At 44.1% G+C, this 18,287-nt stretch overlaps 1 protein-coding gene and 1 long non-coding RNA gene across 2 annotated transcripts in view; one reads left to right on the plus strand and one right to left on the minus strand.

Annotated features, from left to right (window-relative positions):
- Window positions 1–18,287, plus strand: part of LOC120638853 — a 46,111-nt gene that overhangs the window by 3,317 nt on the left and 24,507 nt on the right. The window lies entirely within an intron of this gene.
- The window catches only part of VEGFD (vascular endothelial growth factor D), a 32,787-nt gene that overhangs the window by 1,264 nt on the left and 13,236 nt on the right, over window positions 1–18,287 (minus strand). The window contains exons 2-6 of the mRNA XM_029079755.2: window positions 13,795–14,005; window positions 9,178–9,368; window positions 5,278–5,426; window positions 3,324–3,424; window positions 1,030–1,225 (exon numbers count right to left, since the gene is read on the minus strand). Of these exons, the coding sequence (XP_028935588.1) occupies window positions 1,030–1,225; window positions 3,324–3,424; window positions 5,278–5,426; window positions 9,178–9,368; window positions 13,795–14,005 (848 nt within the window). The remainder of the gene's footprint in view (window positions 1–1,029; window positions 1,226–3,323; window positions 3,425–5,277; window positions 5,427–9,177; window positions 9,369–13,794; window positions 14,006–18,287) is intronic.

Raw genomic sequence — 18,287 nt, forward strand, 5'->3', positions numbered from 1 at the left:
ATACCCTGAACAAGGTCAATCCCAGCTTCTTTCAGCAATAATCTCAGAAGCAAAAGGCCCACAAGCAACAAAGGGAAATTATAGAATGAGTCCCCCCAGGGCACTCTGTAACCAATTTAAGCATTGGACAGTTTCCTAAATGGCAGTTTAAGGGCTCATTGAGCAACACCCCCACTTCCACTCCTTGATGGATCCGGATGTAGGGCAAGAGTAATGCAGAATCTTCCAAAAAGAAAATCAAGACCCCTAATGGGCTCTAAACTTCCCAGGGCCCAAGTCGTTACCTGAGGCAAGATGAGTGCTTAAGGAGGTTGCCTTCACTCCTCTAGGCTGGTAGGAGGCTATTTAGGGCAGCCTAGCTGCCTTATAGAAGGGCTTCATTCAGTGGTTTGAAGGATCGAGTCCTCCTCTTTAAACCCTGACTTGTATACTGTATCAGGAGTGTTGGAGACTGGGGAGAATTGAGCTAAGAACATAAAACCTGGTTCAACAGCATTTGCAGAACAAACTAATTAATGGTGCTAGATAGCATAATGCTGTACAGAGAAGAATGATGTTCCATAGGCTGATGCCCTGAAGGAAAATATCCTGAGGGAATGCTCTGGACAAGGAAGGGTATTATGCAATAAGATGGTCAGTATTCTTCGTGGTGATGTTAAGACCTGTTTTCATCATATAATGAACAAACCAGGGTTTCATAGCCTTGGATCAGGGGTACCCTGAAGGGCTTAAAAATCAGAATTATTGTTCTTGCCTAAAGACACTGGTTCTTGCCTTCCCAGGACACCCTGCATATTGGCCCTAGCCGGAGAAATATACTTTCAGGGTGGAGGGGAAAGAATTGGCACAGGGTCCCAGGATCATTCTGAACTGGGAGGGAGTGGGGGTGGAGAGGGGGCTTGAGATCTCCCCGCTCAGGGGATCTGCCTCTAGTGTGGAGGGGGGCAGTACCCAGAAATTGTGACCCTTTAAAATTGGTGACAACCAGGCAAACCTCTCAGATTCTTCTGAACCTGGCTTTGCCTTCACCTGCAGGTGTCTGGATGAAAAATTTTTTGCTTCTGACAGCAGCTCTCTAGGCTCTCTCTGCATTCAAAGCAGCTGCAATTTTCTGGGTTTTGGATGAGGTCACTGGGGCAAGGCGTTTTACAGACACACTCGCAGCGATCTTCATCAAATTTCATGTGAGACCCACAGATAGCCAGCTCTGAAAGATGGGAGTGTTCTGCACAAAAAGAGAAAGATGTGGGTGAGCTACAAATATAGACACCTTAATTTGTTGGTTGCTCAAATGGATAGGGATAGTTCTGTCAGTCTACTTTTCTTTTGCTGAAAGTAGCTAACTAGATGTAGGATCTATTTCCTACCTGTTCCAGTATTTCTCCTTAGCTTTTATAGCATCGGAAAACTGCAGGGACCTTGAGAGATCAAGTGGTCCAGTCCTCTGCCTCCAGAAAGAATTACCCAGGGCCAATCTTTTCCTCTTTATTCTTGTCAATTCACTTACATATATTTTCTCACTCTTAAATGATACATTCATCAATTTATAAGGCAAAGATTGCTCTTTCACATCTTTTGCTTGTTCTACAAGGACCTAGTGCAATGTTCTCTCTCAAAGTATCCATGATACTGAAACAGGTCTTGTTTAAAAAAAAGTCTCCAGGGATGGAAATCTTGATAGGCTATTCCAGTGTTTTATCACCGTGATGGTTAAAAAGTTCTTCCTGATGCCAATTGAAATCTCTCTTGCTTTAATGTAAGTTTCTTTCCTTTTGTCCAGGTCTCAGAGGATCAGGACAAAAACTTTGGCTGTCCCCTGAAGATACAAATCTTTGTTTAGCCTAGCATAGTTCTGAAGTGACCCTGGACTTTCTTTTCCTTTTCCCCTCGTAGTTGACAACACTACCACTCTCCCTGTCCCTGAAATCTAAAATCTCAATATTATCCTCAGTGACTCCTTCTCTCTCGACACTCATGTTCAGTGTACATGTCAACAGCAAGTCCCCCAAGCCTAGGCTCTTCTGGCATTAATTACTTTTATTTCTATCCCCAGGTGTGTTTCCCTCAACAGCACCTCTGTTTCTTTTTTAAATGCCCCATAAACACTGTGTCTGACATTTTGTGCCATGATGCTGTTCTGTTGATTGTTCTGATTTTAACTGAATCCTAACCTCTTGACTCTGGCTTATTTTCTTAAGTTACTAATCCTGAATGTCTCTGTAAAGCCATTTTTTTCTCCTGGTAGTGTTTTCTTTCTCTTCTTCTACACATCGAAATCCCTGTTAACATATTGGTGCATCTTATTACGTAGCGACTTCATAGAATTGCAAAATCATATCAAAAATGGATGTAAGGTTATGTTGGAGCCTTGGCAAGTGTTTTACGGGGAAAAACATGTGTAACTTTGAGGTTATTAGTTAAATCATCTGGTATATTAAAGATGTTCAAAGAGGACAAATCAGAAGAGAAACGTTTGGAGGAAAGAATAGAAAACGTCTGCTGCCTGTCATTTGTGTCCAGGACAAAACTCTCCTAGTTTAGCTCAAACTATTCTAACCGAGGTCCCTGTACGCTTGTAAAACCTAGATCTCAGATTGGGTAATTCCCGCTAATTGGTCTCTGTTCTGTTGAACCATGTTTAGTTTCTCTGGGAAGTGGACCAAAAACGACACTGGTTTCACAGCCAAACGTTAATCACCCCGTAAATCCAGCTCCGAGGCTCCTGAGGAACTTACAAGCGCTAATGATGGCCAATGACAAGTTTTGTTTTCCCTTTGATCCAGAATCACTGTTTGCTTTTTTTTGATCTCCGTTTTATACAAGGCTGCTTATAGTCTTCGTTGTGCTCTGGGTTTACAAATTAGAGGCCTGTTTCAGCCTGAAGTAGCTGAGAGTTCCATCTCCCCAAATAGACTGTAAGCTCCTTTAGGGCAGGGATCATGCCTATCAACTCTATTGCCCTTTTCCAAGAACTTAGTGCAGTGTTCTGAACACAGTAAGTACTCAGAAAATACCACTGATTGAACAAATTGGTAGACTGAGAGCGAGTTTGGCAAGGTACGCTACTTCGGGAACTCACAGAGATCAGTTAGCTGAGTTAAACGCTTGTGTATCATTTTAGTTGGGTTTGGCATGATCTTCCTCCAAATGACATTTTGCCAGAGGTAATTCAGGCCCACAATTACCATCTGTGTTTTTTCCAGAAGATGGAAAATTAAATCAGTTAATGGGTGGTATTTATTGAGCGCTTAGTGTGCAAAGTTACTAGACTAGGCTTTTGGGATAGTACCGCTCGAGATTTGAGTTGCTAGGGGTGCCATTACCTTCCAGTCCACTGAGGGGATTTTCTTCCTGGGTGACACATTTACATTTCCTGCTATCCCATACCAAGCCACCAGTGCAGAATTTCTTAGAGTGGGGGCAGCTATGAAAAGAAAGGAACAAAGAATGAATCGCTCCAAAACGCTTTCAAAAAGATGATTCCTAGAGAGGTTAGAGGACATTTTATCTGGCTAACTGATTTGCCTAGAAGACAGTTTTATCAACAGATCCAGAGTACCCAGTGCACTAATTGAATTGTAATTAGTCACAGGTAACAATATTCCATACAGGAAACTTTGGAAAATAGACCTCCCTTGCAGGGAGTTTGTATTAAGAGGCCAGGACAGTTCTTTTGGTTTTTGGATTATGTTTTTTACCCAAAACATACTAAAAGTGCATCAACCATTTTGTCATTTCAAAAAAGGAAATAACACCATTGGCACATTAGACAGAAGCATCATGTGATATATATGCTCTGGGGTTTGAAGGGTAAGAGACATTTTGTAAAACAGACTATTAGAGAAATGCTACTTATTACATTCCTTATCATTACTCTGCTTGACTTGGGACTGACTGTCCAGTACTACCTTCTACACTATGGGATTTTGTTGAAAAAGATTCACACAGCACAGCTAACCTTGGTCATAATCATCAGGACATTATTTTTCTGTGGCTTCACACAATGAAGGGGTTCCTGTTATTTTGAGTGGGGGAAGTGAAACACTTTCAAAAGCTGGAGAGCAAACCCTTGGGATAGGAAAAAGTGAGTATAGGGAGGGTTTTCAAAAAGTTGCCCTGCCTCTGTCTTGCCCAAACTCATGCTCAAAGTCCCTAGACCAAATATTATTGAGAAACCTTCTCTTTCAACCTAAAACCCAGATTTCGGTGGCTCAAAGAAGTAAATTTGTTGGTCATTGTGCTACTAGGTATGTCTTAAATGACGAGATGACAAATGGAATACTTTGCTTGGTTTTGAGTCCTCGTGGTCCATTTTGAAATCAAGTCAGTGGATATAGTAATCATGAGAGTAAGATCTGGAAGCATTTGTGGACTGAGGAAAACAAAAACTTGCATATAATTATCCTAGAGAGCATACTGAATCCCCTGCCCATCCCAGCTCAGTAGGAGGTGCAGTCTGACCTGGCCTTGCTGTCAACTGTGTGAAACAAGGCACTAGGGGAAAAGCAAGAAAAAGCATCTTAAATGAGCCTTTCTCCTCAATCCAGGCACTGACCACCTCATCCACCTCTGTGGCCTCACTGCATTTACTTAACAGGCCAGAAGCAAGAGCAGAAACAAAAACATCCCAAGTTAGTAAAGAAGCCATCACCCTGAGCCATGGGGATTGGGCAGAAGAAATTAAACAAGAGGTTGCCTCATTATCATTAAAAAACCTGGGAAACCCTACTCGAGCTCGGAAGGGAATTTCCCTCACTTCAGGATCATAATCGTCTCCAGAGTTCGGGGGGATGAAAAGCATAGTGCATCAGTAAGTTCCTTATTTTGGTATTTTGAGGGCTTAAGTTGCTTATTTTGGTATTTTGAGGGGTTTAACAACCTACCAGGGTTGAAGGGACTTTTATCTCATCTGGGTATCCTGGGGCTGAGGATGTTTGCCAAGCTGGACTCCTGGCACCTGGAGAGATGTTTTACTGCTTCATTGAGCTATGCATATTGAAAGCAAAAGTCTAGGTTCAGCGCACTAAGGATGCAGAGACTGAGGCCGGCAAGCTTTTGAGCCTTGCTGCAGTATATAGCTAACACCTAATAAAGACTGTATTTACTACCCAGCAACCCCATAACTCTAAAGGGCTGGAAGCGCGAATGGAAGCAGACTGGAAGCTTACGCAACGAAGCAACAGTGAAAGGCTAGAAGCAAAGCAGGAACCGTTGCACCAGAGACACTTTCTACACACAAAGCTCTCCAAAAGGAAGAGAAAAGCGACACCGCCTTACCCATCCTCCTCCGGGGCCTGGATGGACCTTCGTATGATGGAATACGGGTGGCGCTGAGTGGTGGGTAAACACTTACAGCCTGTGTGGTTAGCAACTTTGACTGGCACTAGTTCTGGCACCGACGTCAAAGGGACTGATATCTCAAAAAGCTGTTGAGGGGAGAGAGATGATTACGGTCCCGTTTGTAAGTCCTTCTCCTCCCACGGCCCCCCCTCTGGCCTTGTTCCTTTGAGGCAGCAGACAATTTTGCAGGCTTAGTTAGGTTGCCAATGAAATACTAGTGAAGTACGGTCAGTTCTATTTCTCATTAATCCCTTCAGGAAATGGAGGCTCAGGCCCAGAATAGGCAGGGGCTTTTTTTTAAAATGGTATTTGTTAATAATAATGTTGGCATTTGTTAAGCGCTTACTATGTGCCGAGCACTGTTCTAAGCGCTAGGGTAGACACAGGGGAATCAGGTTGTCCCACGTGGGGCTCACAGTCTTAATCCCCATTTTACAGATGAAGTAACTGAGGCACCGAGAAGTTAAGTGACTTGCCCAAAGTCACACAGCTGACAAGTGGCCGAGCTGGGATTCGAACCCATGACCTCTGACTCCAAAGCCCGCGCTCTTTCCACTGAGCCACGTTGCTTCTCGCTTTTCGCTTCTTGTAAATTAAGCGCTTACTAAGCAAGTGTCAAGCACTGTTCTAAGCACTGGGTAAGGTACAAGTTAATCAGGCTAGGTATAGTCCCTCTCCCACGTGGGTGGGGCTCATACTCTAAGAAGGAGGGAAAAAGGTATTGAATCCCCATTGTGCAGTTTGAGGAAACTAAGGCACAGAGAAGTTAACTGTCTTGCCCAAGGGCACAGCAGGCAAGTGGCAGAGCTGGGATTAGAACCCAGTTCCTCTGGCTGCCAGGTCCGTGCTCTATCCATTAGGCCACACTGCTTCCCTTTGGAGTTTGGTTAAACTGTTTCACTCTGGAAAGTGGGTAGGCAGTGCTTGGCACATTGTAAGCACTTAACAAATACCATAATAAAAATAATAGATGAGTTTCAACTCATCATTCTAGGTGTGCTAACTCAGTCATTTCCGCCCTGTCATATATGTTTCTGACTAAAGTCACCTAGTCAACCACTCAGAGCCAGAATAGAGGGAGGGGGCCAAGCCAAGAATCAAGCAAGCCCCCTGTGCTGGCCAAAGATATTCACTGAGCCCTGATTGTGAGCAGAGATGGCCACAAGGTGTTCTCTGACTGCCAGGGCCGCAGCTTGGGCCGGTTGCCACTGCCGCTGGCGGTCACCCTAGCCTGGTCTGGGGCTTTGGCAGGACACAGCCCAGCTTTGGGTTCGGAGGACAGGGGCAAGAGCAGGAGAAACCCTGGCACTGTGCCCCACTGCTCTGCAGAAGCAGTTGCAATACCACACCTCCTCTTGCAGTGAGCGGAACAACCCCCTATGTGCAAAGATACTTTCCTTTGGAGTAGGACTCAACCCACATACTTTCCACCCACATAGAAAACTCCATCTTGGGAGTTGTCTTTGAATTCCTTTCATTCATCCATTCATTCAGTCGTATTTTTTGACCACTTACTGTGTGCAGAACACTATACTAAGCGCTTGGAAAGTACAATTCAGCAATAGAGACAATCCCTGCCCACCAAGGGCTTACAGTCTAGAAGGGGGAGGCAGACATCAAAACAAGTAAAAGGCATCAATAGCATCAGTTTATAGATGTATACCCATCAAAACAAGTAAATAGGTATTAATATAAATAAATAGAATTATATGTACATATATACAAAAGTGTCGTGGGGCAGGGAGAGGGGGTAGACTGTGTTATTAACATCTAGTGCCTGAAGTACTTTCTAACGTAAGCTCTGCGCACAGTAGGTGCTTGGTAAATACTACCGATGACGGCGAGGGTTATGATGGCGGGCTTTCTACCGTACTTATCACCTTCCTGAACCCCAGAACGCTGTTCTTTCCAGTAAAAACACCAAACCCAAGTCGGGGGTGGTCTCTGGATCACCTGAAAGCCAAGCAACTCTGGAAGATAATCAATGGGATTTATTGAGTGCTTACTGTGTGCAGAGCACTGTACTAAGTGCTTAGAGAGCACAGTATAACTCAGTTGGTAGACACATCTCCTGCCCACAAGAACTTACAATCTACATTATTTTGTGATTTCTTGGCATCACAATATAAAGATATTGTGCATTCATGATGTGGTGAATTCCCAACAGTATATCCCAAGCCTTGCTGAGGATTCAGCTTTGCGTTTATTCTCTGTTTCAGCTGAATTTTTTTTTAAGGAGGTCACAATTCGGAGGTGAAATCTTTCTTGTTTTTAAATGCTTTCCAATTCATATATTAGGAGGAAAATTCAAGTCATATGGGAAGCTACATACTTGAACTGATTCTTTTGAAAAGTATGTGGGTTGAGTCCTAGTCCAAAGGAAAGTACCCAGATCCCCTCTCAGGCAAACCAGTCCTAGGCCAGCATCTGGGAGACATACCCAACAGCTCCCCAAACTGTTTTATTTGCTTTGTTCTCTTGTTGGAGGATTAAAATCGACTGACATCATTAGCCTGTGGAAGAGATGGTCTTGTAGAGTGGGTTTTGCCCAGGGATTTTATTTCATTTTTAATGGCTGACATGTTATGACATAAATTTTCATAAGTGCTCGGAGGAATGAAATTTTAAGTTACCTCAATTTAATGGCCGTTGCATTACACAGGATGTGTCTGGTTGACAGCTGCGGCTGAGCGGTATTTACTCCATTTTTCTAACTCTTGAACAGTAGAGGTCAGAATTTCCACAAGGATCCTTTATTGCAACAGTACGTGGTGTGTCCCATCCATATTCAGTTTCTAGAAACCACCGGGCCTCACAAAATACGAGGCTGAGGAGGCAGACCCCTTTGTAACCTGTCAGCCGGTGTTCGGCTACTAACATACAACTACTGGGATGAGGACAGTGGAAATGGGATTGTCCTTCCCTTTTAGGCTATCTGGGACTTCTGCTGCAAACATATAATTGCACAGTGCAGCTGAATATTAGGGTCCGCTAGGCTAGCGGGTCAATGTGCGTATTAAAACACTCTTAAGGATTTAAGAGAGGCCATAAAATCAAGAACCTTGGAAGGCCATAAAAACAAGAACCTTGGAACTTGATTTAAAAGCCTTGCCAATTCATTTCTCAACACAACATTGGCTAATTCCCAGGAAGTTGCTGTCTCTTATGCCCCTTTACCTTTGCCATTGTTATTTGGAATTCTGACTGCAATTCAGAGTCCAGTAGAGCTCCCTAAGGTGAAGAATCATTTTTGCTAAGCAAGTTGAAAAGGATGTTGATTTCGTTTCTATACTTGTGGTTGTGACTGATTGACAGACTACCATTATATTTCTGGAGGAGGGTAGGCTGGTAAATAATTGGAAGTCAGATCAGTTTTTGGCAGAAGTATTTCTTCCATATTGTGTTTTTACACTGTATGTTTTGGCTAGAAACGCTGATGGAATTAGGGAATATTATTGCAGCAATCTGGACAGAATGTGATGTGATGTTAGAATAGATGGTTGTAAGGGTGTGCTTGGGACTAACCCTAAAAACCTAAAATGAGTTTTCCTTAACATGGGTTTCGGAAGGAATGTTACGTAACCCTGGCGACAGAAGAGAACGGACTGTCTTTAGGGATATTTATCAGCGGGCTTTTTCAGCCTGTGGGTAGGGACTGGATCTACCAACTCCGTTGTTTTGTACTCTCTCAAACACTTGGTACAGTGATCTATACTCAGTAAGAGCTCAGTAAATACTACTGATTAATTACATCTTAGTAACTTCAACTTTGATTTCTGATCTTGGAAAAAAAAAGTCATGATTCCTTTTAGTTCAAAGGGAAAGTAGTGTCCTTACCTGTTTGGAAATGTACGATGTGCTGACGTTGATGCAGACAAGGCTCTCTTCGTTACAGCAGCCCCCGCAACGGAAAACATTCACGCAGGGAGGCTTAAAGAAGGTGTTGGTGCTTCTGCCCAACTCTTTGGCCACTTCCACACATGTCTCTCTTGGCATACACTGAGTTCTCTGCCATTCTTCATCAATGACTATGGGAAGCAAATTCAGAGAGGATGGAATGGCATTTTCATTGCTACAGTAGAGCCAATGTTTGGTGTATGAAGAATACAAAATCACTTACCCAGTGGTGAAAGATTAAAACCCACATCCCCTGAGATATCCACCTCACTCACTTCACCCCCCTTAAGCTAACTTAACCATCCTTACCTGTGCTTTTCCCCGTCCTACCGCTCTCTCCCTTCCCGGGGCCGACAGATCACAGTGGTCCCACGTTCACTGCCTTCCTAAAATCCCACCTTCCCCAATCAGCCTTCCCTGATTCGTTCTAAATACCCTAAGTTCTACAACCCTACCAGCAGTCTCCAGCACTTAATTTCTATTTACTTATACACATTTTAAGAACTTTTGTGTACGTTATTCAACGGTCCATTTAATTACCTTATTTACTCTATTTTATACATAGTTTCACGTCTGTCTTCCCCATTAGAGTGCAAGCTCTTCGTGGACAGGAAGCATACCCTGTTTTTGTACTCCCTCCCCGGAGGGGTCGTGGAGAGGCTGGGTGTTTTGATTCCCTTTGGTGACGAACATCTTATCTGTCCTGTTACCATTCTGAGCCCATCTGGCAGAGCTGATTAATGGAAGGTTTGTGGAAGCATACTGAATCAAACAGTATTTATTAAGATGTTCAGAGGAGCCCAGCCGGAGAGGACTGGTACATTTCGAAACTATACTTGCGCACACTTTTAGGACTAATTGGAAATACATTTCATACGATTGTCTAATGAAACATAGTGGGGTTCGAGTTAGGACATCTGAACTCAAAGTATAAATGGAAGTTTTACTCAAGGCTAGTCGGTCGGCAAGCTTACGCAGATTCTCCCTTTTGAAACATCCTAGATGAGAGATCACATTGTGACGCAAAATCCAATTCTGGCCTGCAGAAGGAACACCCCAACGATTCTACCCGAACCAAGGAAGGGAAAAAGAATAACCAGCTGAAAGTAAGGATTTCACCCCACTCCTGCCTTGTATTAGATTTCGACATCAGGATAAGCAGCCTTGTGTAAACCTTCCCGAGGACTCAATTGCTTTCTTGGAAATGCATAGATTTTTCTGATAAGGCCAGTCCTAGCTGTTCGTTACAGCTCTCAAGGAACTGTGTGACTTTCTAAGCACTAGACAGAAACAAACTCTTCCATTCTTTTAATTCTTCATTTATGGTCTGAATTTATTACCAGAAGATTCTCACTGCAGGCCTGGGTTACAAATTCAGTTAGTTCTGCCAAAACGTGTTTTTACAGTGCATTTTGGTATCATGCTTCAGGGAAACATCTTTAGCGCACATCTGCCAGGATAGAATGTGACATGGGTTTGGGAGAAAAGCTTGTGTGTCATATGCATAGCTTTGGGAATGGGGAGTGTACTAAAATGTAAGTTTCACCGAGGTTGTTCAGGAAAAACAATCCCACATTAAAGGAGAACTGACTGGAATTCTCCTGAAAAGGAGATCTGTTGGTTGAAGTCATTAGTCAGAATTGCTACTTTCAGCCTCTGTCTCAACTCCCAAGACCCCTAACCTGACTAACTTTTTCTTAATGGTACTTGTTAAGCACTTATGGAGTATTAGGTACTGTATAAAGTGCTTGGGTAAATACAAGATAATCAGGTGGACATAGTCCCTGTCCCAAATGGGACTCAGAGTCAAGGTAGGAGGCAGAGCAGGTAGTGAATTCCCATTTTAGAGTTGAGGAAATTCAGGCACAGAGAGGTTAAGTCACTTGCCCAGTCACACAGCTGTGTGGCTGTGGGCAAGTCACTTAACTTCTCTGTGCCTCAGTTACCTCATCTGTAAAATGGGGTTAAGACTGTGAGCCTCATGTGGGTCAACCGATTACCCTGTATCTACCCCAGAAGCTTAGAACAGTGCTCTGCACATAGTAAGTGCTTAACAGATACCAACATTATTATTATTATTAGATAAGTGTTGGAGCCAGAATTAAAAGACAGGTCCTCTGACAACCAGGATCGTGCTCTTTCACTAGACCACGCTGTCTCCATAGGAACGTCTCCCTGAACAACTGAAAATATTTTTCTAATTCCTAATCCCTTTCCCTATCCCAAAATTCTAGTTATGTGACATGTGGATAAGCATTTCATGGGTTCCATCATTTCTGTAGGGAAAAGCTCTCGCTTCAACATCTTGCTCCATGAAAGGATTCTGAAATCTGTGCTCTAAGGCCTATAGAAGTGTTTTCATTCCAGGAAGAACTTTGATCCAGCTTCTCTCTTAACTTAGGTAAACCTACTCCCCACCCTGATGAGGGGAAAGTGACGATTTAAGCCTGCTGGTAGTCAGTTAACTAGCATGAATAGGAATCGGCTACATGCTGTTATTACATTCTTCTTTCCTTCAAAATGAGTTCCGAACTGTACTCAGTTTAGGATGGAAAGGAACTTGTCTAAAATGGTATATTTAAGACTCTTTTCCTCTCTTGTTGATTCCTGTGTAATTTTTATCTGTAAGTTTGACTATAACTTGAGAGGCAGCGTGGCCTAGTAGAAAGAGAATGGGTCTGGGAGTTGGAGGACTTGGGTTCAAATCCCATCTCTGCCCCTCGCCTGCTATGTAACTTCGGGCAAGTCACTTAACTTCTCTGTGCCTCAGTTACCTAATCTGTAAAATGGGGGCCGGGGTGGGGGGTAAAGCTGGGAGCCCTAAGTGGGACCCGACCTGTGGCCAACCTGGTTACCTCATGTCTACCCCAGCACTTTACAGTGCCTAGATCATAGTGAGTGCTTAACAAATACCATAAAAAAAACCCAACTTGCATAATAGCTGTAGTATATTTTCAGAGCAACCAGTTGACCCTTAGACTCTTTGCTTTGGTTTGCCTAAATGGCACTACCTGTTTTATTGTAGCTTTAAACTATTAAAAGTTGTTGGCTCTTCTATTCAAGTCTTTAGAGGCCTGGCAATACTTTTTAGAACCAATCCATAATGTGCCGTTCTGGGCAGCAACCCACCAAGCACTCCTCTTTTCCCTTCTAGATGGCCTTGCTAATTTGGGAGACCAAGAGACAAGAGATGGGGAATTACTTGGATGTTATTGTTCCTTCCGTTTCTGTCTGTTCCCCCCAACTCCACCCCCCACCCCAATCTTATGAAGTTCAATGAAGTTCTCTCATTTTGTTTTGCCTCCATCCCAGTGTTTTTTGATGAAAAGAACCCTTGGGGGGGAAGAAGGAACCAAAGAAGTACAGTGGGTCAAAACAGCTTCTTCTAACAAGAAAAAGAAATATACCTCCAAATTCCCCTGCTGGTACTGTTTTGACCCACTTTTGTACATCTGGACAAGGAGCCAAAGGTTTGACGGATTTTAATGTGGAGACACTCGGGAGTTCCCTCCCTCCCTACTGGTATTTTCCATCCCCCTCCTCCCTGCGTCTTAAAATCTCTCAGATGGCCTTAAAGAAGCATATTCAACCGGAGATGGTCCCTCTGTGCGCAGTGTGAGAGGACATTTGCATTTAGCATTATGTTGGCTGGTGTTAATGTCTGTTCTTGGAAAACAAAACTTCCCTTTGGGGTTTGCTGATCTTGTATAATGTGTGTTACTGGGTTAATTTTTACTTAACAAACAAAACAAAAAAAAAACCCCAAACTTGTGCAGAATTGTTCCAAGAAGTGGTTTTTTGCTTTTTTGTTTCTAAATCTTCAAGCAGGTCTAGAATTAGGTGTTAGTAGTAGGTAATTCTCATACTTTTGGGGAGTTGTTTCCAATTTTGTATTTCATATGTTGCTGATTATTGAGACCTCTTGATAAACAGAGGGAGGTTTAAGAGTTCCTTCTCTTCCTTTATATGTGTGTGTGCTTACCCAGACCCATCTAAACACATGGAAGGTGAAGTTGTCATCAAAGAGGCAGTGGGAATTGGTGGAAAGATCACAGGACTTGGAATCAGAGAATTACAGATTTAGTCCAGTCCTGCCACTGGCCGAGGCTGATGCTGAAGCAATGTGACCTAGTGGAAAGAGTATGGGCCTGGGAGTCAGAGGACCTGGGTTCTAATGCCATTTCCCTGCTCTGTGACCATGGGCAAGTCACTTCACTTCCTCTGTGTCTCATTTACCTCATCTGTAAAACGGGGATGAAGACCGTGAACCCCACCTGGGCCCTGAATATCTTGTATCTACCCCAGTTCTTTGAATGGTGCTTGACACATAGTAAGCGCTTAACAGGTACTATTAAAAAAAAGTCCTGGACAAGTCACTTGGGCTCTTGGGGTCCCAATTTCCCCATATGTAAAATGGGGATACGATCTCCGGTCTCCCCATCTTTTACATCGTGAGCCTCGGGTGGAATAGAGATTGAGTCTGATCTAATTCTCCTCTAGGGTTAGTCCTTTGGCACAGGGAAAGCACTTCATAAATCTCATAATTATTATCATCACCTTTCAATGTTTCAATGTCATAAAAGGCGGCAGCAAATCGTGTGGAGCGATGCGGGGCTGAGCGGGAGTCTATGTTGGTGAAGCTTTTCAGTTTTAATCGGCATTTCCACAGCTTCCAGTCCTCCGAGTGAGTGATCTGCAGCAGCTCTTCCAAACTGGAGGCAGCCTTGATCTGCTGTTCTGATCGCTCTAGGGTTGACCGCGGTGCTCTCTGAGAGGAAAGAGACATCCAAAGAGAGATTCCTTAATTTCCAACTGACCTAGACAGTTCAGAAATACCGCCAGTCCCTTGAAATGATCTTGTCTTGTCTGTTCCTGAAGAAAGAGAGGGTGCACGTTAGAATGTGTAAAAAGACCTATGGAATTAAATTTCTTCTGGCAGCAAAGTGGAAAAAGCCTGGGCCCAGAAATTTGGAAAACCCGAGTTCTAGTCCCACCTCTGCCGATGATCTGCTATATGATCTTGGGCAAGGCACTCATCCACTCTGTGGCTAAGTTATCTCATGGGGAAAACGGAATGACATTCATGCTCTCCCAACCATTTAGATTGTGAGTCCTGAGGGGGACAGGAACTGTGTCTGCTCTGATTATCTTTTATCAACACCGGCACTTAGCAGAGTGCTTTGGCCCATAGTAAGCATGTAATAAATATCATGATTATTATCTGTTATTAATAACTTGAAAACTGTGCCCACCGAAACAGTTCAATAAGAAAAATGTTTTGGTTTTTTTCTTGGCTCTTTGCCAGGTTCCAAACATCTGGCAAGTAATAGCTATTCCTGAGAACTAGACAGATTAGACATAGCATTACCTACATTTGGAAGAAGAGGAAACCAAGCCCCTAATCAGGCAGTGGTAGAGGCTGATAAAATGGGGACCTGCCTCTGGCTCTCAGGCTTCCTTCCAACCTAAGACACAGTTCAGTCCTATAAGCACTCTAGTTTCGTAGGTTTGAAAGACTTCTCTTCCCATGGTGTCTTATGCAATGGAGGTGAGGAGGAAGAAGGAGTGGAAGGTGAATTTTCCATGCCTCTGCCTAATGTGTGCATACCACTGAACTAAGTGGTTGACCGATGGGAAACTATCAGTGCCCTAGAGCTGGGTTTGCCAGGACCTTTGAGCACACAGAGGTAAATTACTTCATGGGCCTTTAAGACGATGATGCCATTTTCAGCTTCAAACATTGAAGAAGCGAAATTAAAGTTGGAGAGTTTTTTTTTAACGTGCAACAACCCAGAGAGTCTTCTGACCTCACAGACCACTGGAATCATAAAATGTGATCATCTTTCTAAAATTTAATATCTACTAATCCCCACCAGAATGCCCAAAAAGATACTGAGAGAGAAACAGAATGCCAGGGGTCACTAAAGACTTCATATAACAGATCTGGAACCATCTAAAAATGCATTGGTGTAGGCTAGTTCTGATGTTGGGCAAGATTTCTGAGACACAGACACCACAAACTGTGAGAGGCAAAGCCATAAAAGTTGGTATGTTTATTTCTGAAAATGTTTTTCCAAACAGCTTAGTGTTACTTCCAAGTATGTTTTAATGAAATGTATCTCTCATATTTTCCACAGTATCACACAGTGTTTCCAGCTTGATGTAAGCATTTATTCTTTGAGAGCCTACAATAGTTATGAAAATGGAAAAGATTATGAAATTTCAAACAAGTCTAACCACTAAACCTAATAGCTTTTGCTCCCTCCGCCTTAGCTGATATTAAGTAACTGAACTTCTGTTAGGTATTTTCTTTGAACGGTATCTAGAAGGAGAAACTCTTCCTAGCAGAAGGCGGGAGTGTGAAGAATTTAGAAGCAAAGTATGGCAGTGTGTTCTTCATAAGCTCTAGGTTTTTAAGGAGGCAGTTTGGGTTTTAATATCATGGTTACTGGCATGCTGTGTGACCTTTTGCAAGTGTTTTAAGCTCACTGTGTATCAGTTTCCCTACCTCAATGGTTATGCAGGCGAGTAACAATAATGGAATTGGTTAAGCGCTTACTGTGTGTGAGGCACTGTACTAAGCGCTGGGGTGAATACAAGCAAATCGGGCTAGACCCAGTCCCTGTCCCGCCTGGGGCTTGCGGTAGATGAGATTACTGAGGCCCAGTGAAGCAAAGTGACTTGCCCAAGGTCACACAGCAGGAATGTGACGGAGCCGAGATCAGAACCCAGGATCTTCTGACTCGCAGGCCCGTGCTCTATCCACTAGGCCACGCAGAGTAATGTCAATCAATCAGGGGGTCATTTTTTTAATTCTTCAGTAGGAAGCCGTTACACACAAGAAAACTGATATAATATTATTGGAATTTGTACTGCTGTCACGACAGCTGCTATATCCAAAAGTGGACTTTTTTCAACCCGTTAGGCTCTTGGGACGGCAGATTCTAAATGTGAGATTATCCAGAGTGAATCAAACTCAGAGCCACAACTACTTAAGGACATGCGGCATAAACGGAATGACCACAGATTAATTTCAACATCAACCGGAGACTGCATTATGCCTCCTAAATTAGGAGCGCACATATGACAGACAAGCAGGGACAATGCCTGGTCCCGATCAGAGCAAACTCATCAGTGCAGAAAAGAATAAATGATCCATGCTTTGGGGTGGAAGGAATCAAGTTCACCGGGTCTTACGTCGCCTTCCAACGTGCAGGACAAATGTATTCATCAGGCCTTCACATCCAAAGAGTTAGCTCCTAAAGGGGAGACCTGTGGGAGTGGATGTGGCTGAAAAGTTCAAACCAGAAGTGTCCTAATAATAATAATGTTGGTATTTGTTAAGCGCTTACTATGTGCAGAGCACTGTTCTAAGCACTGGGGGAGATACAGGGTAATCAGATTGTCCCACGTGAGGCTCACAGTTAATCCCCATTTGACAGATGAGGTAACTGAGGCACAGAGAAGTGAAGTGACTCACCCACACTCACACAGCTGACAAGTGGCCGAGCCGGGAACCGAACCCACGACCTCTGACTCCGAAGCCCAGGCTCTTTCCACAGAGCCACGCTGCTTCCCCAGTGGAAAGAGCTGGGGCCTTGGAGTCAAGGGCACCTGGGTTCCCAACCTGGCTCTGCCACCCACCTGCTGTGTGACAGTTAATTAACTCATCATATTTATTGAGCGCTTACTGTGCAGAGCACTGTATAAAGCGCTTGGGAGAGTACAGTATATAATAATAATAATGTTGGTATTTGTTAAGCGCTTACTATATGCAGAGCACTGTTCTAAGCCCTGGGGTAGATACAGGGTCATCAGGTTGTCCCACGTGAGGCTCACAGTTAATCCCCATTTTACAGATGAGGTCACCGAGGCCTAGAGAAGTGATGTGACTTGCCCACAGTCACACAGCTGACAAGTGGCAGGGCCGGGATTCGAACCCATGACCTCTGACTCCCAAGCGCGGCTCTTTCCACTGAGCCACGCTGCTTCTCTATCAGAGATGGTAGACATGTTCCCTGCCCACAAGGAGTTGATGGCACTTGGGGCACATCACTGAATTTCTCCGTGCCTCCGGTCGTCATCTTGGGGAGAAGCAGTGTGGCTTAGTGGAGAGAGCACAGGCTTGGGAGTCAGAGGACCTGGGTTCTAATCCTGGCTCCACCACGAGTCTGCCGTGTGACCTTGGGCAAGTCGCTTTACTCCTCTGGGACTTAGTTACCTTGTCTGTAAAATGGGGATAATGGGGATTAAGAGTGTGAGCCCCATGTGGGAAAGGGACCGTGTCCAACCTGATTAACTTGTACCTACCCCAGCGCTTAGAACCCCAGTGCTTGGCATAGAGTAAGTGCTTACTAAGTACCAGCATTATTATTATCTTGAAAGTGGGGCTTAAATACCCCGTCTCCCTCCCATTTAGACCGAGAGCTCCAACTGGAGCGGAGGCTGTATCGGACCCCAACCGTATCTGACCTGATTAACTTGTATCTACCCCAAGGCTTACTACCGTGATCGACACACAGAAAGTGCTTAACAAATACCACACCCCATCCTGTTTGCTCAGAAGGCTAATCCTGGCCCGGGCAACCCTGAGGCGGGGAGTGGCTCTGCCACTTGTCTGCTGTGTGACCTTGGGCAAATCACTTCGCTTCTCTGTGCCGCAGTTACCTCATTTGTAAAATGGGGATCGAGACTGGGAGCCCCACATGGGGCAGGGATATTGTGTCCAACCCGGTTTGCTTCTATCCACCCCAGTGCTTAGAACAGGGCCTGGCACATAGTAAGCGCTTAACGATTGCCATCATCATTATTATTATTGTTATAATCGACTGCCCCCAATCCCGTATGCCATCATTACGTTACCCCAAGCACACGCAACAGAACGTAATGACATCGTACGCAACCATTTGAAGAAGAGCAATTTTCCACTGCCATCACGACATCACTGCCGCTCCTCCCCCGACGTCTTCACGGACCCCTCTCAGCCGTGGAAGCCCGTGTCAAGCAGACCAAACCGTGCCAGGTTGGACTCTCCTCCTAGACTAGCCAGC

This window comes from Ornithorhynchus anatinus, chromosome 15 (assembly GCF_004115215.2).
Source record: "Ornithorhynchus anatinus isolate Pmale09 chromosome 15, mOrnAna1.pri.v4, whole genome shotgun sequence".
Lineage (NCBI taxonomy): Eukaryota > Metazoa > Chordata > Mammalia > Monotremata > Ornithorhynchidae > Ornithorhynchus > Ornithorhynchus anatinus.